The sequence below is a fragment of the Cetorhinus maximus genome, chromosome 19 (assembly GCF_964194155.1).
Source record: "Cetorhinus maximus chromosome 19, sCetMax3.hap1.1, whole genome shotgun sequence".
In the NCBI taxonomy this organism is placed as follows: Eukaryota; Metazoa; Chordata; class Chondrichthyes; order Lamniformes; family Cetorhinidae; genus Cetorhinus; species Cetorhinus maximus.
Window position 1 is genome coordinate 15,878,110 of NC_135897.1, and position 27,928 is coordinate 15,906,037.

Sequence of the window (27,928 nt, forward strand, 5' to 3'; positions counted from 1 at the left end):
CAAAATGGTAGTGTCTGAATGGCACAGTGCCATGGGATTATGCATGGATTTCTGTCATCCAGGCCGGGCTGGTTAAGTAGAAGTTATAAGGAGGAGTGGTTGATTAAAACTCAGGTGGGCTAATCTCCAAGATGTTGGTGGGAGAGCCATGGACAAGCCCTTTTCCTGAGCCACAGCTGAAACACTGGTGAATAGATCACAGAAACCGATAATTTTGGGAAGAGGAGGGCAGGTTCCTTAGATCTAGACATATATTCCCTTGAGTAAAGAAGATTAAGATGTTTAAGATGATCAAATGAGTCTTGGGGGTCAATAGAGAGAAACTATTTTCCTGCCTGGGTAGTTGAGGGGCAGGGTGAGGATTAGGGGGGCATAATATTAATTTTAGAATGAGGCCATTCAGAGATATTGTCAGGGAGAATTTCTTCACACAAAGGGTACTGGAAGTCTGGGATTCTCCCACAAAAAAATGTTGTGATTGTTAATTGAAAATTTCAAGACTGAGATTGACAGATTTTTTTTAGGTAAGGGTATTAAAGGTTACAGAACCAAGGTGAGGGCATAGATCAGGCATGATCTAACATGATGATAGTCTCAAGTCTCAAGTGGTTATTAGCTATGAGGAGAGGTTGGAGAAACTCAGATTGTTCTCACTAGAGTGACGGAGATTGAGGGGCGACTTGATAGAAGTTTACAAAATTATGAGTGGCATGGACAGAGTAGATAGTCAGAAGCTTTTTCCCAGGGTAGAGGAGTCAATTACTAGGGGACATAGATTTAAAGTGAGAGGAGAAAATTTTAGAGGAAATGTGCGGGGCAAGTTTTTTATGCAGAGGGTAGTGAGTGTCTGGAATTCGCTGCCAGAGGAGGTGGTGGAAGCAGGTACAATAGTGGTGTTTAAGAGGCAGCTTGACAAATACATGAATAGGATGGGAATAGAGGGATACGGACCCCGGAAGTGCAAAATGTTTTAGTTTGACAGGCAATATGATCGGCGCAGGCTTGGAGGGCCGAAGGACCTGTTCCCGTGCTGTACTTTTCTTTGTTCTTTGTTCAAGGGGCTGAATGGTCTACTCCTGTTTCTATGTTCCCAACTGAAAGAAAATAAAAAGCAGTCAACTCATATAGTGAGAGTGTACAGCCTGGGTGATGTCCAAGTCAAAAATATCTCCGAGGAAAGGAACAGAAATGGATTTAGAAGAAAAGTGCAATTTATTTTCTGCTCAATGGTGATGGCAATTTCTCCCTTTTAAAGTGCTGACCACTGTCGGTAATAAGCCCCTCGAGGGTACCTTGCTCTTAGTCCTGATGGCCATCGGCCCCTTTCATTCCCTAAAGTAAACTGTTGAGTATGTATGGATTTACGGAACACGAGAGGGACAAGCTTTCAGTGTGTGTTTTGGTGCTAAATCCACCCAGTTAATGCAGTCATAACATTCAGTATAAAGTGCACTGATATCTGTTTAATTACTACATGCAAGAAAACCAAAAGCTCATTCAAATAACCTCAAAGATAAACAATCTGCATGCCTAACAAAAACTAAAATCAGGACAAGGATGAAGATAAATAGTAATATTTATCCAAAACAATAAGATGTCTCTAACAGAAGTCTGCTTTTCCATTTATTCTCAAATAGCTAGGTATCCTAAACAGCAAATGTAATGCTATTATCCTTCATTGTGGTGAAAACATTAAAGTCTCTTCATTATTATTGAAGTTGTTTTCGGAGTCTGACCCTGTCGCACTCTTCGTCTAGGCACCTCTCACGCTCTCATTGTCAACGTGTTGACAGAATAGTTGGTGTGACAGTTAGGCCCTTCTACTCCTCACACTCTCCTAATTAGCCGTCAATACCCCACATTGACGGGACCTTGCTGAACCATGGACTTCACTGGCAGATGGCCTTTTCTTCCTGCAGTTTTCCGCAATGACACTGGGGTCAAACAGAAGATCATATCACTCGGGGCTCCTGGCTGGAAAGAAGTCCCTCCTGCTACACTGACTGAGCCAGCAACTGGAAACACTTTCACTGGGGTTGCCATGGCTTACAACTTTTATCTTTAAAAAGTTGATGCAATTGGATGCTGCTTATGTAATTAAAAGATTATTAGTAAACCATCAGAGAATTATCTTGCTGACCAGCCAATTGAAGGTATGGTAATGAATATTTGACATTTACCTAATTTCTAATGTAAGGGTTTGGTGAAAATGAGGAATTTAAGGAGAGATTAGTGGAGCTCAAAGCCAACAGATCCCTATGACCTGATGGTCTACATGCTAGGGTTTTAAAAGAGGTGACTACAGGGATAGTGGATGCTTTAGTTTTAGATCCTTAGATTCTAGAATGGTATCAGTGTATTGGAAGATGGCAAGCATAATTTCACTATTTGAGAAATAAGGGAGAGTGAAAGCAGGAACTATAGACCAGTTAGCCTAACATTAGTAGTAGCGAAAATGGAATCTATTATTCGGGACATGTTAACAGAACACTTAGAAAATCATCATATGATTAGACAAAATCACCATAGATTTATGTAAGGACAATCTGTTCGTATTTTCTGAGGTTGTTACAAGAAAGATCAAGAAGGGAGAACCAGTGGATGTAGCGTATTTGCCATGCAAGAGGTTATTACACAAAATTAGGACTCATGGGATTGGGGGCATGGATTGAGGATTGGTTAATGGACAGAAAAGAGAGAGTAAGGATAAGCGGGACATTTTCAGATTGGCAGGCTGCAACTCGCAGGGTACCACAAGGAGCAGTCCTTGGGCCTCAGCTGTTTACAATCTATACTCATGACTTAGATGAGGGGACTGGGTGTAACATATCCACGTTTGCTGGTGATACAAAGATGGACAGGAAATTAAGTAGTAAGGAGGATGCAAGAGACGGACAAAGGATTTAGGCAGGTTAAGCGATTGGGCAAGAACATGGCAAATGGTTTAGAATAGGGAGACTTGTTAAGTTATCTAATTTAGTAGGTAAGATAGAAAAGTACAATAGTATTTGAGTGGTGAGCGACTGGGGAATGTTGTTATTCAGAGAGATCTGTTGTGTATTGTACATGAATTATAGGAAGTTAAAATGCAGGTACAACAAGCAATTAGGAAGGCAAATGGTACATTAGCTTTTATTAAAAGGAATTGAGGTATAAGAGTAAAGAGGCCTTACTGCAACTGTATGGAACCTTGGTGAAAGCACAACTGGAGCACTGTGTGCAGCTCTGGTCTCCTTGCCTAAGGAAGGGTATACTTTCTTATAGGGAGTGCCACAATGATTCACCAGACTGATTCCTGGGATAGTGGGATTGCCCTAGTAGGAGAGATTGAGGAGACTGGGCCTTTATTCTCTAGAGTTTAGAAGGATGAGTGGCGATCTCACTGAAGCATACAAAATCCTGAAGAGGATTGACGGGTAGATGATGGGAGGATATTTCCCTTGTCTCGGGAGTCTAGAACATGGGGTCGCAGTCTCAGAATAAGGGGTCAGCCATTTAGGACTGAGATGAGGAGGAATTTCTTCACACAAAGGGTTGTGAATCTGTGGAATTCTCTTTTCCAGAGGGCTGTCGATGTTCAGTAATTAACATGTTATTAATATTATATTCAAAACAGAAACTGATATTGACTTGAGGCCATCCAAACCTCTGCTGCCCATGCCTTAACTTGTTTTCCCTATCACCCCTGTGCTCATTGACCTACTTTGGCTCCCAGTCAAGCAACATCTTGATTTTAAAATTCTCATTCTTGTTTTCAAATCCCTCCATGGTCTTGCCTCTCCTTATCTCTGCAATCTCCCCCAGTTCCACAAATCTCTGAAATATCTGTGCTCCTCTACATCTATCTTCTTATGCATTGCTGATTTTAATCGGTCCACCATTGGTGGCTATGTCTTCAGCTGCTGAGGTCCTAAGCTCTGGAATTGCCTCCCTAAATCTCTCTGCACCTCTACCTCATTTTCCTCCTTTAAGACATTCCCTTAGACCTACCTCTTTGTCCAAGCTTTTGATCATCTGGCTGAACATCTTCTAGTGGTTCAGTGTCAGATTTTGTTTTATACTGCTCCTGTGAAGTGGCCTGATACATTTCACTACATTAAAGGTGCTATATAAATATAAGTTGTTGCTGTTGGTGTATTTTTGGATACTAGGGGAATCAAGAGGATGGAGCAGGAAGATAAGGCTGAGATAGAAGATCAGTCATGTTCTTATTGAACTGCAGAACAGGCTTTAGAGGCCAAATGGCCTCCCCCTGCCCCTATATTTCTTATGCATTTATTTCCTTTAAAACTAGTATCCCTGCAGCAGAGTGCTGATGTTTACAGAGGCCGGTCTCCTTCACAGAAATGTTGGACGTAGATTACACACTCAGGTTTACAATTCAGTAGGAGCTGCTCTGAAGCTGCAATTAGTGCGATGCATTTTGCACACCTGAATCTTATTAATGTGATCTTATCTTTAGCTGCAGCACTTATCTGGTGTCCACTGGATCAGCAGATACCAGTCAGGCTCTGTGATAAAACATTATATTGTGACCTTGATCCCTCCCTCGTGAATCCACCAGCGAGACATTTTCCTGAAGGCAGCGATGAACCATCGAGCAGGAGGGGACAGCTGAGTTACTGAGGGATGGGAGCAGTTGTTAAACCAGAAAGGCAAATAAATGGTTGAGCTCAGGGTTGCCAACCCTGCAGGATTGGCCTGGTTTCTCCAAGAATTGAAGATCAATCTCCAGGACCCTGGAGTGTGCAACCCCGGAGAAAAGTCATCAAGACATCGAAAAAGATTTTTTTTTGTCATTTTCTCTTTAGCAGATATAAAAATATTAAAAGTGGGGAAAAAAAAGTCTGTTTGGCTGACAGTCAAGCATCATCCAATTGGGTAATGAGTCTTTTTGTCTTCCAGTTGGCATTGGAAGTTAGTATGTCACAAGGATGAATGTGTTGGCTGACTAATGGCTGGAGCGGGGTCAGGATTCAGGGATTAGAGGAATGAGATTAAATGCCTCAAATGATTATTTCTTATCTCTGGCATTTCGGTTTTTTGCTTTTGGTCAAACAAACAGCACAGGAAGAACTCAGCAAGCCTGTTCTCTCTGTGGGGAGCCGGGGTCCCCTGATGGGACGGTGGCCTGAGGTGGGACCATGTTGCCCATGCCGATTATTTGCTCCATGTCTCCGTTGGGAACAAACGGCCAGGAAATTCAGCACCAAAGATCCACACATGGTTTGGTTGAGTCAGAAGAATTCTGAGCTTTTCTCACCCTCTCAGTCTATATGTTTCAAATATCAGAGCTACAACATGAAGTGTATTGCTCAGGCAGTGATGGTGAGGAGGAAGATGGAGCTGAAGGTCAGATGGGACGCCCTTTTGCAAACAATCCTTCCCAAATGAATGCCCATAAACTGAATGACTCTGAATCTCGGTCTCTCGCTACACAACAGCTGCTTATTTGTCTACAGCACTCTGAGTGGGTTTTGTTTGAAAAGGGCCCCTTCTCAGCCTCAAATGTTTTGCTGAGAATGTGTCAGGCAGCTTTTCAGATTGCCTTTACTCCCTTCAGAGAACCGACACTTACCTTTTCTTCCCTTCCATGCACTATTTCTACCCACCATTCATAGCTCACACTAATTATAGCTCGTTAATTATATTTCATTCTACCCAGAAGGAGGGAAGAATCACAATGTGTTTTGACTTCCCTGAAAGCTTTGCATTCATGGCATAAATAATTGATCAAACCTCTGCGTCCCCTCCCCCCTCTTTGATTGTATCTGCTGCAGACCACCTGCTGTACAGTTTCAAATGAGGCAGGGGAGAACAAGAGTGAAAAAATAATGTCCTGCACGTCCCCCAGATGCTCCATGCTCTCTGGGGCACCGTACGCTCCCCAAGGCACCGCACAGTCCCCAAGATGCTACACACTTCCCAAGGCATCACCCGCTCCCTGAGGCACCACACATTCCTCGAGGCACCTCATACTCCCCAAGACACTGCACACTGCCCGAGGCACCGCACACTCCCCGAGGCACCTCACACTCCCCGAGGCACCTCACACTCCCCAAGACACTGCACACTTCCCAAGGCGCTGCGCACGCCCTGAGACACCCCACACTCCCCAAGACGCTGCACACTCCCTGAGACGCCCCATACTCCCCAAGACGCTGCACACTCCCTGAGGCACCCCACACTCCCCAAGGCGCTGCACACTCCCTGAGGCACCCCACACTCCCCAAGACGCTGCACACTCCCTGAGACTCCCCACACTCCCCAAGATGCTGCACACTTCCTGAGACACCCCACACTCCCCAAGGCGCTGCACACTCCCTGAGACACCCCACACTCCCCAAGACGCTGCACACTCCCTGAGACACCCCACACTCCCCAAGGCGCTGCACACTCCCTGAGACATCCCACACTCCCCAAGATGCTGCACACGCCCTGAGACACCCCACACTCCCCAAGGCGCTGCACACTCCCTGAGACACCCCACACTCCCCAAGGCGCTGCACACTCCCTGAGACACCCCACACTCCCCAAGGCGCTGCACTCTCCCTGAGGCATCACGCACTCCCCGAGGCACCATATAGTTCCATTGTGTGTTAGCTGTGGCTCAGTTGGTAGCACACTCACCTCTGAATGCAAGGTTCCATGTCAAGACCCACTTCACGCTTGCGTACAAAAATTTAGGCTGATACTTCAGTGCAGCACTGAAGGGGTGCTGCATTGTTGGAGCTGCCATGTTTTGGATGAGATTTTAAGCTAAGGCCCCGTCTGTCTACCTGGGTGGATGTAAAATATTTCATTGCACTATGTCAAAGAAGAGCAGGGGACTTTTTCTTGTGTCCTGGCCAATATATATCCCTCAATCAACATCACAAAAAACAGATCATCTGGTCATTATCACATTGTTGTTTGTGACAGTTTTCTAAGCGCAAATTAGCTACCCCATTTGCTACTTTACAACAGTGATTACAATCCAAAAAATACTTCATTGGCGATGAAGCACTTCGAAAAGTGCTACAGAATTGCAAGTATTGCTGAAAAAAGAGACCCATTGTCAAAGTTTATCATCTTACACTTATCAGGACAGATGCAAGAATGCCAAATTTTAAAGGGAGCAGCAATTTATACTGCATAGGAAAAGGGTGCTTACCACAGAGTGGCAGCAAGAAACAGCTACAGCTTCACCTGTTGCACAGGTTTTTGAGATACTTTAACCTGAGGTAGTCTGGGCACTTTTCAGAAGTGAAAGTGACAGCCTTAGGCCCATTCTTGAGTATGTGCAATACACGGTGAGCAATTATCTGATCGGGTAGCCATTATACTGCAGGGTAGCTTTGATGTGCCCTATTTCAGTATCAAGCTTGCACAGTGAGCAGATCGCTTGGGACCGATTTATGAGACTGCCAATAAGGCCAAGGTGCCATAAGATTGTCTACTATGCAGCAGCAACACGAGTGATATTTTACACCAACAGATGTAAAGCTGTCAAGCTATAAAGATGTTCTACCAACTACATGAAAAGAGTAATGTGGTATATGTATTTTAGCACCAGTGTGATGCCAGGTACATGGGCTGTACGTCCCAGTGACTGGTGGATTGCATAAAATAGCACATCCCTTCAGGTGTTCGCAAAAGGCAAAGTACTGAACATACTTACCCAGCCAGTGCTTTCAAAACTCAGGACATAACGTCGACTGTTAGATGTGATTCTGTGATTGGGCAGCACTTGCGGAACAATCCTGAGTGTGCTAAGAATTACACAAACAACCAATTTAAGATTATCAGTCGGGCTCACAATGTGGCTCACTTACGCCTGCTAGAAACTATATATATTCATAATCAGGGACCTGTCCTCCCCAGGCACAAGGAACATGTCCAGGCATTGTGTCTTTTTTGAATGAAATAGAAGTGCGGGGGACAAGAGCTCCCTGGTGCATTCTCCATGGCAATGCCTCAACCAATGCGGTATCAATTGTTGTTCCCTTTGAAATTTGGTATTCTTGCATCTGTCCTGATAAGTGTAAGACAAAAAAGCTTCAACAGCATGTTTCTTTTTACAGCGATACTCAAGTTTTGAATTGCCAAGCAACTATAAATGCAAGTCTTCCTTTCAATGCACCATGCACTCCCAACGCCTGAAACTGTAATTGAGGTCCCAGTTTATATCTTTCCATTTCGCTGGACTGCAAGTGGTGAGTTCTGCCCTGGATATAAGACTGCTATTTAAAATTGACAATGGCGCTGAAAGGATACAGCACATTCTTCTGAATTGATACTGGAGTTCCTGGTGAAGATTAGTCATGTACAAAGAATAAAGGTACTGTCAGGAGTGGTTAACCCAATAACATCTCCAATGCAAAAAGGCAGTCTTGTTCTTTCATTTACACTCCTTCTATTCATTCCTTTTCACTAAGCCGCTCACACTTGCCAATTTCTATTACTTCAGTAGGCAGACATTTTACTGTGTTTACAGTCCTGTGATAAACACATTTGACTTGCCACCAGTTTATAGTAATGGAATGTGGCTTAACAGTGCAAGAATAGTCACAGTGGTACTTAACAGTATCTGCACAGTGTGTCCAAGAAATGGCAGGCAGAAAATAAGTTTGTGGTATTCCAAATTCAGAATTCCTGTTAATGAGACATATTTTTTCTGGAGCAATGACTTTTGCTATCTTTTCATCCGACCAGTAAATAGTGTTGACCTGTCTTTCTGAGCTCGGGGCCAGAAGAAGTAACTGGGTTAAGAGCTACAACCCTACCTCCTCCATCCACTTTGCTAGGAATGAAAATGAGTTGAAAACCTCAACAATGAATGCGCAAAACTCATCAGGCACATAGGGTGGGTGAAGAGGACTTGAGCCTATAATCTAGGCTGACACTTTGTTGCAGCAGTGAGGGGGTGCTGCACTGCCACCAGGATGCAATGTTAAACAACATCTGCCTGTTTGGATGGACATAGAAACAAATCAAGGCATTTACCAATGTCCTGGCCAACCCTTCAACTAAACACCCACCAAACTAGATTAACCAGATTGCTGTGTGAATTACCTGCTGTGTGTGCCCACAAAATGCCACTGCCCTTTCTAGGGTAATTCATTGGTCCAAGTGCCTGACCTGTTCAATATAAATACAGGCCCTTTCTTTCTGTTTTGGAACTCAGGCTTTGGGAGCGCAAAATTTATATGCCCTGATTTTTGGGCACATGGGGCCAGGGAGGTCAACTCCTCAAGTCTGGACTTAAGGACCTGGCAGATCTTTAAATAAAAATTAAGAGTTTGTATGTACAATCAACATTTCAAGACTAATTAAATCAAGAACCTCCATCCCCTGTACAAAGCATTACATTGCGAGACATCCCTCCTCGAGGGCTCCTAACGATTTGTACATATATTATTTTTGTAGAACAATCAGACAGTTGATTATTTGAATCCACTCATTTAATTTGAGAGATTTCCTTTCTCTCAAGCATTTATTTCTAGCCAGCAATGCCAATTCATGACCTTTTTTCAGTCACACTTTTCACAGATTTTCCATCTACATAATATTCAATGCCACAAAAGGTCTAATGACCACACACAGGTGGCCGAGGTCAGTGAATGCATCCGCACATGACATACTTACCCACCATGCCACCAACCTCTCACGCTGCTCAATACACTACAACCCCATCCCTCACTCGACTGCACTTCCTGGTGCTCAGGACTCACGCCTAACATCCAGATATCCCACTCACCCTCATTGCTGCCAACCTCACACCCACCGCTTGCTGCATTCACGTACCTCCATTCAGTCATGATAGGCACATCACCCAGTGCTGTACAACCACTGACATTCTGCCCTCTGTCTTGCACAACAAGGCGGTTATACAATAGAAGGGACCAGGGCAGAATTGGTGCGAAACAAAAATGCCTCCATATCTTGAGCCCTACGAAGAAGATGGCTTTCTGCAAAACGGGGCAGGCTGTGATAGTCCACCTAGCATCTGATGTTGCTGAGAATATGGAAGATGATGGTAGCTTCCTTCCTTCGGCCCTTCTGGCCTCTAAGCCCACCTTCATCCTGCAACTGGCGTAATGAGCAAGCTGCAGATAGTGTGACCGTGGATCCTCACGATTCCCACTGCATCATCCTACCTTCACAACAGCCTTCTCCTTCTGAGTTCAGGCACCCGAGAACTGCCACCTGCTATACTCCAGAAAGCTAAGTGGTGAAGGAAAGAACTGTGACAAATCTTTGCACACTTTATTAAGCATTTATTTACAGAGATACACATTAAAAATATGCACCTCCTAACTGAACAGCCACAATTTCAGTCTATTCGGAATTATACTCTTTGGAATTGTGAAGAACAAGAGGCAATTTCATTGAAACATTCAAGATTCTGAAGGGGCTGATAGAATGGATACTGAGAGATTGTTTCCCCTGGCTGAGGAATCTAGAGCAAAGGAGCACAGTCTCAGGATAAGGGGCCGATCATTTAGGACTGAGATGAGGAGAAATTTCTTCACTCAAAGGATTGTGAATCTTTGGAATCCTCCATCCCAAAGGGTTGTGGGTGCTCCATCGTTGAATATATTTAAGGCTGAGATAGACAGATTTTTGGTCTCTCAGTAAATTGAGGGATATGGTGAGTGGTGGGAAAGCGGTGTTGAAACCCAACGCAGAATTGCATTGAATGGTGCAGCAGGTTCAAGGGGTCGTATGGTCTACTCATGCTCGTATTTCTTATATTCTTACAAGAGCACAAGTGAATCCCCAGTTAATGCCAACCACCTGCATACAACTAAATATAATTATTATATAATTAACGGATTTCCATCTTTCTCTTTAAATAAAAATTAAGAGTTTGTATGTACAATCAACATTTCAAGACTAATTAAATCAAGAACCTCCATCCCCTGTACAAAGCATTACATTGCGAGACATCCCTCCTCGAGGGCTCCTAACGATTTGTACATATATTATTTTTGTAGAACAATCAGACAGTTGATTATTTGAATCCACTCATTTAATTTGAGAGATTTCCTTTCTCTCAAGCATTTATTTCTAGCCAGCAATGCCAATTTCATGACCTTTTTTCAGTCACACTTTTCACAGATTTTCCATCTACATAATATTCAATGCCACAAAAGGTCTAATGACCACACACAGGTGGCCGAGGTCAGTGAATGCATCCGCACATGACATACTTACCCACCATGCCACCAACCTCTCACGCTGCTCAATACACTACAACCCCATCCCTCACTCGACTGCACTTCCTGGTGCTCAGGACTCACGCCTAACATCCAGATATCCCACTCACCCTCATTGCTGCCAACCTCACACCCACCGCTTGCTGCATTCACGTACCTCCATTCAGTCATGATAGGCACATCACCCAGTGCTGTACAACCACTGACATTCTGCCCTCTGTCTTGCACAACAAGGCGGTTATACAATAGAAGGGACCAGGGCAGAATTGGTGCGAAACAAAAATGCCTCCATATCTTGAGCCCTACGAAGAAGATGGCTTTCTGCAAAACGGGGCAGGCTGTGATAGTCCACCTAGCATCTGATGTTGCTGAGAATATGGAAGATGATGGTAGCTTCCTTCCTTCGGCCCTTCTGGCCTCTAAGCCCACCTTCATCCTGCAACTGGCGTAATGAGCAAGCTGCAGATAGTGTGACCGTGGATCCTCACGATTCCCACTGCATCATCCTACCTTCACAACAGCCTTCTCCTTCTGAGTTCAGGCACCCGAGAACTGCCACCTGCTATACTCCAGAAAGCTAAGTGGTGAAGGAAAGAACTGTGACAAATCTTTGCACACTTTATTAAGCATTTATTTACAGAGATACACATTAAAAATATGCACCTCCTAACTGAACAGCCACAATTTCAGTCTATTCGGAATTATACTCTTTGGAATTGTGAAGAACAAGAGGCAATTTCATTGAAACATTCAAGATTCTGAAGGGGCTGATAGAATGGATACTGAGAGATTGTTTCCCCTGGCTGAGGAATCTAGAGCAAAGGAGCACAGTCTCAGGATAAGGGGCCGATCATTTAGGACTGAGATGAGGAGAAATTTCTTCACTCAAAGGATTGTGAATCTTTGGAATCCTCCATCCCAAAGGGTTGTGGGTGCTCCATCGTTGAATATATTTAAGGCTGAGATAGACAGATTTTTGGTCTCTCAGTAAATTGAGGGATATGGTGAGTGGTGGGAAAGCGGTGTTGAAACCCAACGCAGAATTGCATTGAATGGTGCAGCAGGTTCAAGGGGTCGTATGGTCTACTCATGCTCGTATTTCTTATATTCTTACAAGAGCACAAGTGAATCCCCAGTTAATGCCAACCACCTGCATACAACTAAATATAATTATTATATAATTAACGGATTTCCATCTTTCTCTTTAAATAAAAATTAAGAGTTTGTATGTACAATCAATATTTCAAGACTAATTAAATCAAGAACCTCTGTATCCGGTACAAAGCATTACATTGTGAGACATCCCTCCTCGAGGACTCCTAACGATTTCTTTGTACAAATGTTATTTTTGTAGAACAATCAGACAGTTGATGATTTGAATCCACCCATTTAATTTTAGAGATTTCCTTTCTCTCAAGCATTTATTTCTAGCCAGCTGTTCCCCATGACCTTTTCTCAGTCACACTTTTCACAGATTTTCCATCTACATATCATTGAATGTGTGTACTATCTTCAGTACACCCATTGTACAAGATGTCACTTAAAATATTTTACAAATAGAATCCCATATCTACTGCCTCCACAAGAGTTAGTGTTTCAGCAGCCAAAGCACTTTTAAGAATCTGTTTTATTTTCTTAGCTTCCCAATCTAAAAGACATTTCTCAGTTTCTCCCCGCAGAAATATTATGAAATCCACTGCACTCGAATACCCATCAGGAAGATTAGCAGATGAAACATATTAAAAATAACTAGTTTCATTTTCTACGGGTCACCTAAGGATGGGAATTCAAGTATGCATTCATCCAGATTCAATTTCTTTTTAATGTTTTATTTGTCTGTAAATTATTCTCATTATTGTACTTACCTCCAGCACATCAAAACTAGCATTCAGTCTAATCTAAGTGCACAACCAGTTCAACTGACCAATCAAGCTTCATAATTGCCCTGTCTCTTCTTTAGATACAACATCATGTTTCAGTGATCATCTAGTATGGTTAACCAGAACTGGAATAACACACTCTAAATAGAATTGTTAATTTCAAGTTATACCAGACTTGCTCATTATTAGCTTAATAACTAAACTAGTACATTTCAAAGACCCACAAGCCTGATTCAAATATTTTTAATTCTACTCTAACCTCATTCAAAAAACATTTCTCAAATTCGGCAGTACCACCCCATAAGAAATCATCAAGATGCATCATGAAGATGCCTGCAAGTTTCCCTTTATGATACTAGTAAAACGTTGTAGGATCTGATTTTAGTTGAACAAAACCTATTTTCAGCACAACAGACTTAACTGAAAAATACCACACCTCGGAAGCACCATTCTGGTCATAGGTAAATTTGGTTAGCTTCCGTTTTCCTTCTGCCTCTTTGGGTGGTTTCAGAAACGGTTTTCTGTAAAGTATCACCCTGCAGAAATGTAGTTTTTATGTCGATTGACCTACACTTCCATTAATGTGTGGCTAAAAGAGCTAAAGAGATTTGTAAGATTATTTTTCCAGCTATGGGAGAGTCTAATCTAACATCTGTATCAGCCAATAACTCTTCAAAAACCCTAGGAACTAGCCATGCTTTTGCCTTATAAGTCCCATCTGCAAGCATTTTCTCAGTACGATTCCCATGTGACAACGCTGGTTGCCCTTGATCAGTTACCTCAGAATAAACTTTAATCTCTCTCCAACTATTTAATTCCCTCATTCTGCCAGTCCATGGACCTCACTTCTTGACCATAATTCTGCAAATTCAACCAATATTTAAACTTTCCAGTAGCTTTTCCTACATGTCCCACAATTGTTGCACCCCTCTGGAATATATGTCACCTGAGTACCACTCGGGACAATTGTTCTGTGGATGTGTTAGCTTGGTCATGTGTGTCATGTTCATTACCATTGTCCAGCCCTTGATCTGCTGTATTCTGTACCTCATGATCTTAATCACAAAACACAACTGAAGTATAAGATGTCCTGTTTACTTCTATCAGCTCACAGAGTCCAAGATTTTGTAATTCATTCTGATTAATCACAAGGAATTAATTTTAACAGTTTGATTGTCATGTTTGACAAGTATTGTTTTTCCATCATGATCCATTACATTACCAAGACCTTTCCATTCCCTGGAACCCTCTTTTTACAGTATACCAAATCTCCTGAAATAAAGACTCTTCTCAGATGCTCACGATACGATGCCTCAGTGCTCACCAAATTTTCTCTGGGGCCTCAGCCTCATATATATCTCGTGTTTCTGCATGTAAAGCATTCAACTGTGCAGAAAAAAATGAACTAATTTAGCGCGGGGAGACTATTGCATAGCGCAGGAGACAATTTGGGATTTCATCCATAGACTAATTGATAGGGACTACACCCTCCAACCATCTGGAGTGAATTCTTTGCATGAACTGCCCATCTCAGGGTGGCTGTCAACTTGCAGTCCAGATGATCAGCTAAAATTTTATGCAGCATTTCATCAATCACCACATGATTCCTTTCACAGAATCAATTACTGACAGGACTTCTAGCTCCGGAATTCATGACTATGGCGTTCATATTTTCACAAATGTCTCTGAACTCATCATTGCTAAATTCCCCTCCAATATCAGTCAGGACCTTTACTGGTGTCTCAAATTTGTTCCCTATCCATTTACCATGATTTTGTCTATGAAAACTCCTTTATCCTTACTTGGTATTATCGTAGAGAGACTAAATCTGGTTGTCAGGTCTGTAAAATGTAGAATAAAAATATTTGTCCCATACCTTTAGGTCCATGGCAACTACTTTGTTCAAGTCGTGTGCCAATGAAATTCTGACAGTCGGACATGGCAGCATCCTCCAATACGTTTTACAGATACTTCACATCCGTCTTCACCCAAGAGAAAGAAGATTAAGGTAAGGAACTTGGGGAGAGAGACTGTGAGGTTCTTGAGCAAATTGATATCGGGAGTGACAAGGTATTGGAGGTGTTGGCAGGTTTAAAAGTGGACAAACCTCCAGGTCCGGGTGATTTGTTTCCCAGGCTGCTGAGGGAGGCAAGGGAGGAGATCGCAGGGGCTCTGACCCAAATTTTTAATTCCTCTCTGGCCTCGGGGGAGGTGCCAGAGGACTGGAGAACAGCTAATGAGGTTCCGCTATTTAAGAAGGGTTGTAGAGATAAGCCAGGGAACTACAGGCCAGTGAGTTTCACGTCAGTGGTCGGGAAACTATTGGAGAAAATTCTGAAGGAGAGAATCTATCTCCACTTGGAGAGGCAAGGTTTGATCAGGGATAGTTAGCATGGCTTTGTCAGAGGGAGGTCATGTCTAACAAATTTGATTGAATTTTTTGAGGTGACCAGGTGTGTAGATGAGGGTAGTGCAGTTGATGTAGTTTATATGGATTTCAGCAATGCCTTTGACAAGGTCCCACATGGGGGACATATAAGGAAGGCAAATGCACCTGGGATACAGAGTAATTTGATAAGGTGGATTTAAAATTGGCTTAGTTGTAGGAGACAGAGAGGTGATGACAGAAGGCTGCTTTAGTGACTGGAAGCCAGTGTCCAGTGGCGTATCACAGGGATCTGTGCGGGGTCCCCTATTATTCGTCATTTATATCAACGATATAGATGACTATGCAGGGGTTAGGATTAGTAAGTTTGCGGATGACACAAAGATTGGCCGGGTGGTTAACAGTGAGGTTGCGTGTCTTGGGCTACAGGAAGATATAGAAGAGATGGTCAAATGGGCAGATAAGTGGCAGATGGAATTTAACCCTGAAAAGTGTGAGGTGATACACTTTGGAAGGAATAATTTGACAAGGAAGTATTCAATGAACGGCATGACACTAGGAAGTTCTGAGGAACATAGGGACCTTGGCATGTGTGTCCATAGATCTCTGAAGGGGGAGGGGCATGTTAGTAGGGTGGTGAAAAAAGCATATGGGACACTTGCCTTTATCAATCGTGGCGTAGATTACAAAAGTAGGGAGGTCATGTTGGAGTTGTATAAAACCTTGGTGAGGCCACAGATGGAGTACTGTGTGCAGTTCTGGTCACCACATTATAGGAAGGATGTGATTACACTGGAGGGGGTGCAGAGGAGATTCACCTGGATGTTGCTTGGGATGAATCATTTAAGTTATGAAGGGAGGTTGGATAGACTTGGGTTGTTTTCATTGGAGCAGAGAAGACTGAGGGGTGACCTGATCGAGGTGTAGAAGATTATGAGGGGCATGGACAGGGTGGATAGGGAGCAGCTGTTCCTCTAAGTTGAAGGGTCAGTCACGAGCGGACACAAGTTCAAGGTGAGGGGCAGGAGGTTTAGATGTGGGGATGAGGGGAAAAACTTTTTTACCCAGAGGGGTGACGGTCTGGAATGCGCTGCCTAGGAGGGTGTTGGAGGCGTGTTGCCTCACATCCTTTAAAAAGTACCTGGATGAACACTTGGCACGTTATAGCATTCAAGGCTATTTCTCACGTGTCGGTGCAGACTCGATGGGCCGAAGGGCCTCTTCTGCACTGTGTGATTCTGTGATTCTGTGATTTCACACTTCTCACATCTCTTCTATTTGCCTCATAAACACTTCTTCAACCACATCTGCATCTGTTAGTAGTGTGTGATTACATTTTCTGAGTAACTTTAAGAAAACTTGTTTTTTTTTCTCTCATTCTTACCATTTGATGCCATTAATACTTGCTTAACACTCTGATTAGCATCAGGTTATATTAAAGGGATACAATAATGTTCAGAGTGGGTAAACTGGAGATTCACTGACTTTCCAAAAATAATTGCCTTATCATGCTCCATGTCAAGAAACACTTGTGCCTTTTCATAGATCATTTACTCAACAGCAAAGTTATCTCACCAGAGACTTCATCAGTACTGAAACAATTGCTTTCTCCAGCTATTTTGCATGAAATTACAAATCACTTTAATGACCTCAATGTGTTGTCATCATTGCCAAAATTAAAGCTAGTAGCCATTTCATATTCCTTAACCTTGTATCACTCATCACCACTTAGTAAATCCAGAAAATATTTTAACCAACCTGTTCCATGTATTGTCAAAGTATAAGTACTATACAGTACTGCACAGTTAAAGGAGTCTGTGACTTAACACATTCATCACAGGACTAAAACTCTTGGTGGCCAGTATAGCTTGTTTGGACTCATCACTGTGTTCATCTAATTCCTCTGAATTATTTTCGTCATGTTGTTTCAAGGACACTTCTCCTTACTTTGGGCAGTTCATTGTACAATGAGATTTTAAGCAGCATTTGAAATCCCTATTAATTGTTCCTTGAGTATTTATTTTTGTTCCAATTTTGTCTTTTCCTGTAATAGCCTGATCTGCTGATAAAGCTGCTTTTATCCTTCTTCCTCCTGTCTTTGATCCTTCTATTGCATTGACACCTGAATCCAGCACCTGGACCATTTAGAAACCTGGCAATCATTGAGTCGTCTATTTATTAGTTGCGCGAAGACTGAAGGAAATTCCTCAGGAATAGTTTTTTAAGGCAACTGACATCAGATCCAACAGAGTTCCCTTCTCTGAGAACCAAATACCAGTTGGAACCAGTAGTCTGTCCATATGAAGCACAATCCAGTGATTTAAACATTAGGACTAATCCAGGGATACGCAAATTGAATCTTGTTTTCTATGTAAAATCTGTTCAAATCCATGACACATTCTTCCATGGAACCACCATCTTTTTTCTTTCTCAAAATCTATCAAATTCTGACCATGCCTCATAAGCATTTAACACGTCATCTTTTTTGTAGATTTCGTCCTAGAATTCTAATAGAAGATCCAAACCTTCATCTCTATCCAACCAATTGACATGCAGCTCGGAAAATACTTCCGATTTTACTGCTTGTGGGGAATGACAACATCAAAGCCATACCTTTGTTTGCTAGAAAGATAATCTGTGCCCACATATCCATTTAATTCTTCCACTGGTCATCATACAGTTCAGATTCCAAGAACAACGGAGTGTATTCATACCCTGACAATTTACACTTGCTTTTTGCCATTTCCCACAATGGCGACTGGGATAGTAGTTTTCTGTCAGAAAAGCTTTCCTTAGTTTTCAACCTCCACCTGTAGGTAACCATTCGCTGCCACCTTGGTTATATTCCAGAAACCCAGGTGGTGAAGGATAGAGCATTCTTTACACACCAATATAAGCATTTATTTACATAGGTACAGATTACAAACGCCCTAATCCAATAACCACAGCTTCAGTCTGTCCCTATTTATAGCAGTACAAGCGGATATCCATTTAATGCTCAGTAAATTCACAATTAACACCACCCACTCAGCCACAACAGCCCCAAGAGGAGGAGAGAGAACAAGAGCAGAAAACTGATGATGCAGTCTCATTGCTCGATTTACTGCTTGCAAGCCACTATCCAAAAGTAGCAATATACAATTGAATTTTGCACCACTGCTGTATGTTTTATACTTGGACAAGGATCCAAGAGGGTGTTTGTGTCTATTGACAATAATGAAAATCTTCAGGGGAGAAAACAACAATATTAGAATGAGAATGTGAAAAGGAAGAATCTGTTTGAAATTTACCCTCAGATAATTTGAAACATTGATAATGCTTCAATCCCTTGATGAACGCCCCAACATTATAGATTATTAAGTCTTTGAGGTGGTCACTAGCATGATGGACAGGGAGGTTCAATGGATGTTGTTTATACTGATTTATAGAAGGCATTTGATAAAGTTCTCAACAAGAGATCATGAGCATAAATGACAGCACACAGAATAGGAGGTAACCTTGTAAGGTTGTAGTTGGTTAAGAGGTAGGAGACAATGTAGGAATAAAACAAATGTGTTCTAAGTGATGGGATCAGACAAGTGGTATTCGCCAGAGATCTGTACTGTGGCCTCAGCTTTTTACCATCTCTATCAATGACTTATATTAAGAATTAGAGAATTATACATTCAAGTTTTCAGATGACACTAAATGAGGAGGCACAAAAATCATGTGGATTGGGGTAAGAAATTATAAAATGGGGTATGTTTGAAAATAGAAAATGCTGGAAATACTCAGCAGCTCTGGCAGCATCAGTGGAGAGAGAAATGCGTAACATTTCAGATCGATGATTTATCCTTAGTTGTGTTTTGCATCGGCAGACAGATGCATTAGAGATGGAGAAGCTGAGAGAATGAAAAAGAGCCCTTACAGGAAATAGGGTGTGAGGAAATGTGATCAAGGTAACTGAGGGAGTCAGTGGGCTTGTAATTAATATTGGCCGATAGCCTATCTCCAGAAATGGTGACAAAGAAATCGAGAAAGAGAAGGGAAGAGTCGGAGATGGGCCATGTGAAGGTGTGCAAAGAGGAAGCTGGAAGCAATGTTAATGAAATTTTCCAGTTCAGGGTGAGAGCAAGAAACAGCAGATATAGACATCAATAAGTTGCAAAGGAGGAGAGTGAATGCAGTGTACAACATAAACAAAGAACGTTTCTTATACCACACAAAAAGGTAGGTGTAGCTAGGACCCATGTAGATTCACATAGTAACACCTTTTATTTGGAGGAAGTGTTAAAGGAGAAGTTGTTCAATATGAGAACAATTTCATCTAGGCAGAAGGAGTTGGCAGTGGACAGGGACCGGTTGGTCCTCTATTCAAGGAAGGTTTGGAGAGTCCTCAGTCCATACTGGCGGGAGACGGAGGTGTACAGAGATTGGGTGTCCATGGTATAACGTTTAAAGTGATGGAGGGCATTGGAAGAGTCATGGATGTAGGTTGGAAGAGGCTGGACAAGGTGAGACAAAATAAAACGGTGATAGGAAAAAATCAGTTCAGTGGGACAGGAGCAGGCTGACATGATGGGTCCACCTGGGCAATGCCATTTCTGGGTCTTAGAAAGGAGGTAGAAGCAGGCTGTTCGTTGGGGACGATGGGGCACCTGAAACATTTAGCTCTGTTTCTTTCTCCACGGATGCTGACTGATCTGCTGAGCATTTGTAACATTTTCTGTCTTTATTTCAGGTTTCCAGCACAGGAAATATGAGCAGGAATAGGCCATTCAGCCCCTCGAGCCTGCTCCTCCATTCAACTGGATCATGGCTGGTTTTCTACCTTAATGCCATTTTCCTGCGCTATCCACTTATTCCTTGATGTCTTTAGTATCTAGAATTCTATCGATCTCTGTCTTGAACATACTCATTAGCTAAACTTCCATAGCCTTCTGGGGGAGAGCAGTGCAAAGATTCATCACCGTCTGGGTGAAGAAATTCCTCTGCATCTGAGCCTTAAATGGCCTGCCCCTTATTCTGAGACCGTGTCCCCTGGTTCTAGACCCACCACAGTATTTTGCTTTCACAGACAACCTAATCGTGCCAGATAAAGTTCAATGTGGGGAGATGTGAAGGCAGCCATTTAGGATCCAGGAAAAATAAATCAGAATATTTCCTTTATAGTGAGGTGGCAGAAATTGTGGCAGAGCCAAGAGGTTTAGATATCCATGTAAACATTTTTTTTTATTTGTTCAGGGGATGTGAGCGTTGCTAGCTGGACTAGCATTTATTGCCCATCCCTAATTGCCCTTGAGAAGGTAGTGGTGAGCTGCCTTCTTGAACCGCTGCAGTCCATGTGGGTGTAGGTATATCCACTGTGCTGTTAGGGAGGGAGTTCCAGGATTTTGATCCAGTGACAGTGAAAGAACGGCGATATATTTCCAAGTTAGGGTGGTGTGTGGCTTGGAGGGGAACTTGCAGGTGGCGCTGTTCCCATCTATCTGCTGCCCTTGTCCTTCTTGTTGAATCTTGGACACTCAGGTATAATAAGTAATCAAAAAGGCTAATGGAATGCTGGCCTATATCTCAAGAGGATTGAAATGCAAAAGTAGGGAAGTGATGTTCCCATTGCACAGAATCTTGGCAAGTCCCCATCTTGAGTACTGCACTTACAAGAAAGATATATTAGTCTTAAAAGTAGAGATTCACCAGAGTGATAAACAGGGCTGAAAGGGTTAAATCATGAGGATAGTTTGCCTAAACCGGACTTGTATTCACTGGAGTTTAGATGGTTGAGTTGTTAGGTGTCTGAAATGATAGAAGGATTTAATCAGTCAAAATAGAATTAAAATATCCTCTGGTGTGGAAATCCAGAATGAGGAAACCTAACCTTAGAATTAGAGCCAGGTCATTCAGGAGTGACGTCAGTAAGCACTGTTTCATACAAGGTAGTGAATTGAGAGTGACTGCCCTTGACATCAAGGCAGCATTCGACCGTGTGGCATCAAGGAGCCCTAGCAAAACTGGAGTCAATAGGAATCAAGGGAAAACTCTCCACTGGTTGGAGTCATACCTAGCACAAAGGAAGGTGGTTGTGGCTGTTGGAGGTCAATCATCTCAGCTCCAGGACATCGCTGCAGGAATTCCTCAGGATAGTGTCCTAGGCCCAACCATCTTCAACTGCTTCATCAATGATCTTCCTTCCATCATAAGGTCAGAAGTGGGGATGTTCGCTGATGATTGCACAACGTTCAGCACCATTCGTGACTCCTCAGATACTGAAGCAGTCCATGTCCAAATGCAGCAAGACCTGGACAATCTCCAGGCTTGGGCTGACAAGTGGCAAGTAACATTCGGGCCACACAAGTGCCAGGCAATGACCATCTCCAACAGGGGAGAATCTAACCATCGCCCCTTGATGTTCAATGGCATTACCATCACTGAATCCCCCATCATCAACATCCTGGGGATTATTATTGAGCAGAAACTGAACTGGACTAGCCATATAAATACCATGACTACAAGAGCAGGTCAGAGGCTAAGAATCCTGCGATGGGTAACTCACCTCCTGAGTCCCAAAACCTGCCCACCATCTACAAGGCACAAGTCAGGAGTGTGATGAAATATTCTCCACTTACCTGGATGTGTGCAGCTCCAACAACGCTAAATAAGCTTGACGCCATCCAGGACAAAGCAGCCCGCTTGATTGGCACCCCATCCACAAACATTCACTCCCTCCACCACCGACGCACAGTGGCAGTGGTACCATCTACAAGACGCATCGCAGAAACTCATCAAGCCTCCTTAAACAGCACCTTCAAAACGCATGACCACTACCATCTAGCAGGATAATGGCAGCAGATACATGGGAATATCACCACTTGGAAGTTCCCCTCCAAGCCACTCAACATCCTTTTTGGAAATGTATCGCCGTTCCCTCAATGTCGCCGGGTCAAAATCCTGGAGCTCCCTTCCTAACAGCACTGTGGGTGTACCTACACCACATGGACTGCAGCGGTTCAAGAAGGCAGCTCACCACCACCTTCTCAAGGGCAATTAGGAATGGGCAATAAATGCTGGCCCAGCCAATGATGCCCACATCCCGTAAATGAATAAAATAAATGAATAAATAAATAAACCTGGAACTCTCTCCCTCAATATATGCTCTGGATGCTGGGGGACAATTGGACTTTGATAGATTGAGATTGATAGATTTTTGTTTGGTGAGGATATCAAGGGGTATCGAGCAAACGGGGATAAAATTTAGTTGAGGTCAGCAATGATCAAATAGAATGATGGAGCAGCCTCAAGGGGCTGAATGATCCCTTCAATTCCTATGACCTATTCCCTTTAATATTTACTACTCATTCTAATTCTTTCACCTTTGCAGCCCCTTCCACACCCCCAGAAAAAAATGTCATTCAGGGGCTCTTTGAAAGGAAGCTCAGGTATGTTAATTGAGGTTGATGTCATGTTATGTATTTAAAGCATTAAACTTTGCACTCTCAAATCAACAAGCTTGAAACACTAAGGTGCTCGTTTTTTGCTGTGTTTAAAATCACAACATGGGATTAAAGCATGCCAGAGACAGGTCCTATTTTGCATTAGGAGAGGGAAGTGGGGGGATGTGAAAAGGACTTCACTAGGGCCTAGCATGCTTGATAAAAACCTATGTCAAAATGGCTCACAGAGTGCTCTTAAAGCAAGTCTGTCAGCCGGAGGGCATAATTACAGTATGTGATAACTATCAAGTCAACTGAAAGGTACAAAGAGTTTCTGTCTGGCAAGTGAATGCATAAAAAAGCAATACTTGCATAACTGTGCGCAAGTTGACAAGTGTAAGAAGAGCTGAACAGCATAATAACAGATTCATCGCTTTTCCACATTCTGTGTACAAGCTTGACTTTAGCCTAATTTAGTCTTTAAATTTAACCAATATATGCAGGCAGTGATATTTTAGTACAGTATTGCTGCACCATTTACTCCTTTCCTTTCACTGTGACTGTACCTTACTGTCAGTTGAATGATTTCCAAAATGTTTAATGCAGTTTCAAAGTCTTGCACAAGATAACATGAACATAATTCTATTACACCAGATGGACAAGTGAAGTGCTATCTCAATGAAACACATAACAGGGAATGCATCCTTGAACGGGTTCTATCAACAAAGCTGATAGGCTCCTGACACCATTAACAACCTTCCTGCATCAACACATTCCTGATTAAAGCCAGAACCATTGGCCTGGCATAGATTCAACTTTGGTCACGGTACAATCACTTTATTGGACATACATCCTTGCAGACATGTGACTCAAACCAGCAGACAGGGAAACAAAATGTCACCAATGATTCGTATTACTTCTGAGAAATGTCAATGGTCCACTTTCCCTGTTGCTTTGTTGGTGCAGTCAATGCTTCATCAGAGAACATCAGTAATCAACTATCTTGGTTGTGGGGTTGGAGTCACTTGTAACCAGACCAAGCACAGCAGCGAATCAATAGAATGGTTACAAAACAGGAGGCCATTCGGCCCCTCATGTCTGTGCTGGCTCTCTGCAAGAGCAACTCCACTAGTGCCACTCTCTTGCCCCTTCCCCTTTGCCCAAGTTTTTCTTCATATAATTACTCAATTCCCTCTGAAAGCCATGGATCGAATCTACCTCCACCACGCCCTCAGCAGTGCATTCCAGATCCTAGCCAATCGCTGTGTGAAAGTTTTTCCTCATGTCGCCATTGCTTCTTTAGCCAATCACCTTAAATCTGGCCCCTCTCGTTGCCCATCGTTCCACCAATGGGAACAGTTTCTCCCCATCTACTCGATCCACATCCCTCGTGATTTTGAATACCTCCATCAAAACTCCTCTCAACCGTCCCTTCTCCAAGGAGAAGAACTCCAGCCTTTCCAATCTATCCATGTTATTGAAGTTCCTCATCCCTGGAACCATTCTCGTAAATCTTTTCTTCACTTTCTCTAATGCCTTCACATCCATCCCAAAGTGGGAAATTTTATGGAGGTGATGGGGGCCTTGACCATTGGGTGGAGGGCCAGTGAGAGACCTGCGTTTCCTCCTCCTAGAAAGGCTTATCATATTACGAGCCAATTAGGCATTTAACAGACCACTGGCAGGTCTTTCATGGGATCAGGACCCCCAGGGGTAGGATATCCCGCCCACCAGGAGCAACTGGCCAATCAGAGGCTGGCAGCTCTTTTCTCAGCAGCACCATCAGGAAGCGGTGGTTGCTGTGGGACATACATCCACCAGGGGCCCAGGATCGCAGTGTGAGCCAGGCAGAGGTGCGTGATGGTGGGAAGGGTTTTGTGAAGTGGGAGGCTCATGGGGGAAGGGGAGGTAGAGGGGTCAGCAGCAAGTGCAGGGGATGACTCTCAATGGGCTCCCCTCCTTCCTGATGCTGGGTCTCTCAATCAGGCACTGAGTGTCTTTGAATGAGATGCCACCCCTGGGACACCACAAGCAACCCATACAAGTTTGTATGTCATAGTGGCAGGCCTGCCTGCTGCTAGGTTAACACCTGAATTGAACATTAATGGGCCCATAAGGGCCTCAACTGGCAGTGGGGTGGGAAGGCCATCCACCAACCATCTCGCCATGGGTATAATCAGGCTGAAGTCAGGAAGGTGGTTGGGTCCCCATCCTTCACCTGATTAAATGCCCTCCGCAACTCCAAACTCACCACGGGGGAGAACATAAAATCCAGCCCAAAGTGTGGAGCCCAGAACGGGACACAATACTCCAGTTGAGGCTGAACGAGTGTTTTATAAAGGCTCACCATAACTTCCTTGCTTTTGTACTCGATGGGTCTACTATGAATGACATTGATGAATCAGTTTGGTTTTTATAGTTTTTTTTATCTGGTGCCAGTCGACAAATTAATAAATGCATTGAATTCAATTTTGCAATTTACCCTGGAGCTCAGGACCAGGGGGTTGCTCATCTGGGATCAGAATGCACTATAGTATCTAACCTGCTCAGTACTACATCTGATATTTGCCTGGGGTTATAACTGTAATTGTTACTCATTTCCCATGACTGTAATGTGTCTGTACACACAAGCACTGCACAATGACAGCTTAGATTATGTAAAGGAGGCAGGATATTCCACCATCCCCCTTTGACATTCATGTGTATTAAAAGTGCCACTAGTAACTGAGTAAACCTTCACCATATGGTACAGGGTAGCGCAAGAACAGATACAAAAGAAGCTATAAAAATGCCTGTTGTCCAGCTGACCAACTCTGGAGCCCATGGGCTGAATATTATGGGGGTGGGGGGTGGTGATAGAGGGCGTGTATTACTCATCCCCCCACCAAAGGAAGGGTTGGTGCCGCTCCAACTGGTGTGCAACGTGGCTGCCCCCGCAGCAATGAAGCGCTGCTGGGGGAATGAGAGAGTGGGACTTCTGATTGACCGGTAGCTCTACCAGTCCCAACAGTGCCAGAACTCTGTAGGGGACACTGCTGGGACTGCAAGAAGGCCCCAGGATGAAGAGGACATATATCCTGGTGAGAGATAGGTTGTGGGTAATGTACAGGGAGTGATCAGGGAGCTTAGGGAGGGGCGGGTGAGTGAGGGGGCAGGTTTTGGAGGTCAGGTTGGGAGGACCAAAGGGGAGTATACACACAGGGCACCCACTGAATGATGTGCCCCCCCTCAACCCTACCTGCCTTTTAACCAGTTTGCTTAAAAAGTTGGCCTTCCCTCTCCCGCCTGCCTGCCCGCCCATGCCAACCATATTATGACGTGGGCAGCATAATATTTGGGTCAATTGGCTTGTTAACAAGCTCAATTGCCCATTAATTATTTATTTCAAAATGGCAGGCGCGCTACTGATTTTGGCACCTGCCTACCTCTTGTATTATGGGGACCGGGTCGGGATGGCAAGAAGATGGTGAGTGAGCCACCCATCATATTTGACATGCCTCCCCCCCAAAAACACACCCGGCTGGGTTTAGGGGTCGGTGGGATTGTGTGGGGTAGTAGTGTAAAATCCAGCCCTATTTGGGGTATGTTTAAGATATAAGGTGCTATATAAACGCACGTTTTGTTTTGCTAATTTTCTACAGGGTTTACTGTTCCTTTGTAACATGCTGTGGATAACCCTATGGCTGCATTATAATCCACATGGTTGTGTCCTATAGAGAGACATATGCTACAATAATGGTGCAGCATATGTCACAGGGTAGAATAACAATGGATGAAACATGTATACACTTTGGATATACACGATGTATGTAAAATATATGCATGGTACATCAGGGGATGTGCCAGCTCACCACTTCCTCCCCACAATCTGGCATTTTTGGTACTCGCAGGGTGTCATTCTGTAACATCCTACTGAAATGCATCATGCACAGTGACCCTGACCCACTCAGTTTGCTTAGCTTCCTTGCCAAATATGGAGATAGCTGTTGTCAAATTAAAACAGCAGTTGAACCACCTTTTTTCCCATCAGATCATATAACAAATGAACTAAGTGACGCAAACACCAAAAGAGGGCAGACAAAGTTTGCCAAGGGAAGGTGTTAATATTTGCTGCCATCCCCACTGTCTCATACAGGCATGTCATAGTCTTACCTCTGCATGCCATCGCCTTTTCTGGCTCGTAGCCTGCCTTGCAGGTGCAGCTCCCTATAGGCACCATCCATTCTCCGTCACCATTGCAGTACAGTTTGATGGGCACATCGACCTCCTCAGCGTTCTGCACACAGGTGCCCTTGGCAATGACCAGTGAGGTGCTCTCCGTGCCTGTCATGGTCTCAGCGAAGGTGGCATAGTTCTGAATGACACTTGGGCACTTCTTGAAAAAGACACGGACGGAGAGGAGCGACATGCAGGCGCCATAGTCCTGAAAGGCCAGATAAAAGCCATTCTTGCTGAGAGGTCCAAAGCTGCGGATCTCAGTGTTGACCTTCATCAGCCTGCCGCCAAAGTCCACCTGGGAGAAGCTTTCGTCCGCAGCAATGGTGTCCACCTTGAGGTATGGCATCTCAGCCCACAGAGCTGCATGTTGGACAGTCAGCCCAGAGTCAGTCTCATAGTAATACAAATTGAATGTTTCTTTGCAGGAACCTGGGACATTAGGTATGCTGCTGCAGTCACGCACAGTAAACCTCATCTCCACGTAAATGCGCTGGGCACCCTTGCGGTTGACGAATGTGGTCCACAGCCAATTATTTTGGTTGGACTCAAAGACATTGCAGACCTGGTAGGTACGGATGGTATTGAGGTTTTCATCGTAGCCGCTCACCTCTTCCCACTGCAAGGAAACAAAAAAAGACAAGGGCAGATATCGCCAAGTCAGTACAGTCACGGTCAGGTTTGGTGCTTCCTCGTGTCTTTGTCTACACATCTGACGTAAAATATTCTGCACTGAGCACTGAAACACAGATAGACAAGACCTTCTACTTAAAGAGTGTCATCCTTTTAATCAGGATTTTGTAACAATAGAACTACTCTAAAACAGAGATTCTCCAA

At 43.6% G+C, this 27,928-nt stretch overlaps 1 protein-coding gene across 1 annotated transcript in view; it reads right to left on the reverse strand.

Annotated features, from left to right (window-relative positions):
- The window catches only part of LOC144693664 (ephrin type-B receptor 1), a 540,104-nt gene that overhangs the window by 303,136 nt on the left and 209,040 nt on the right, over window positions 1-27,928 (reverse strand). The window contains exon 3 of the mRNA XM_078563531.1: window positions 27,029-27,710. Within this exon, the coding sequence (XP_078419657.1) occupies window positions 27,029-27,710 (682 nt within the window). The remainder of the gene's footprint in view (window positions 1-27,028; window positions 27,711-27,928) is intronic.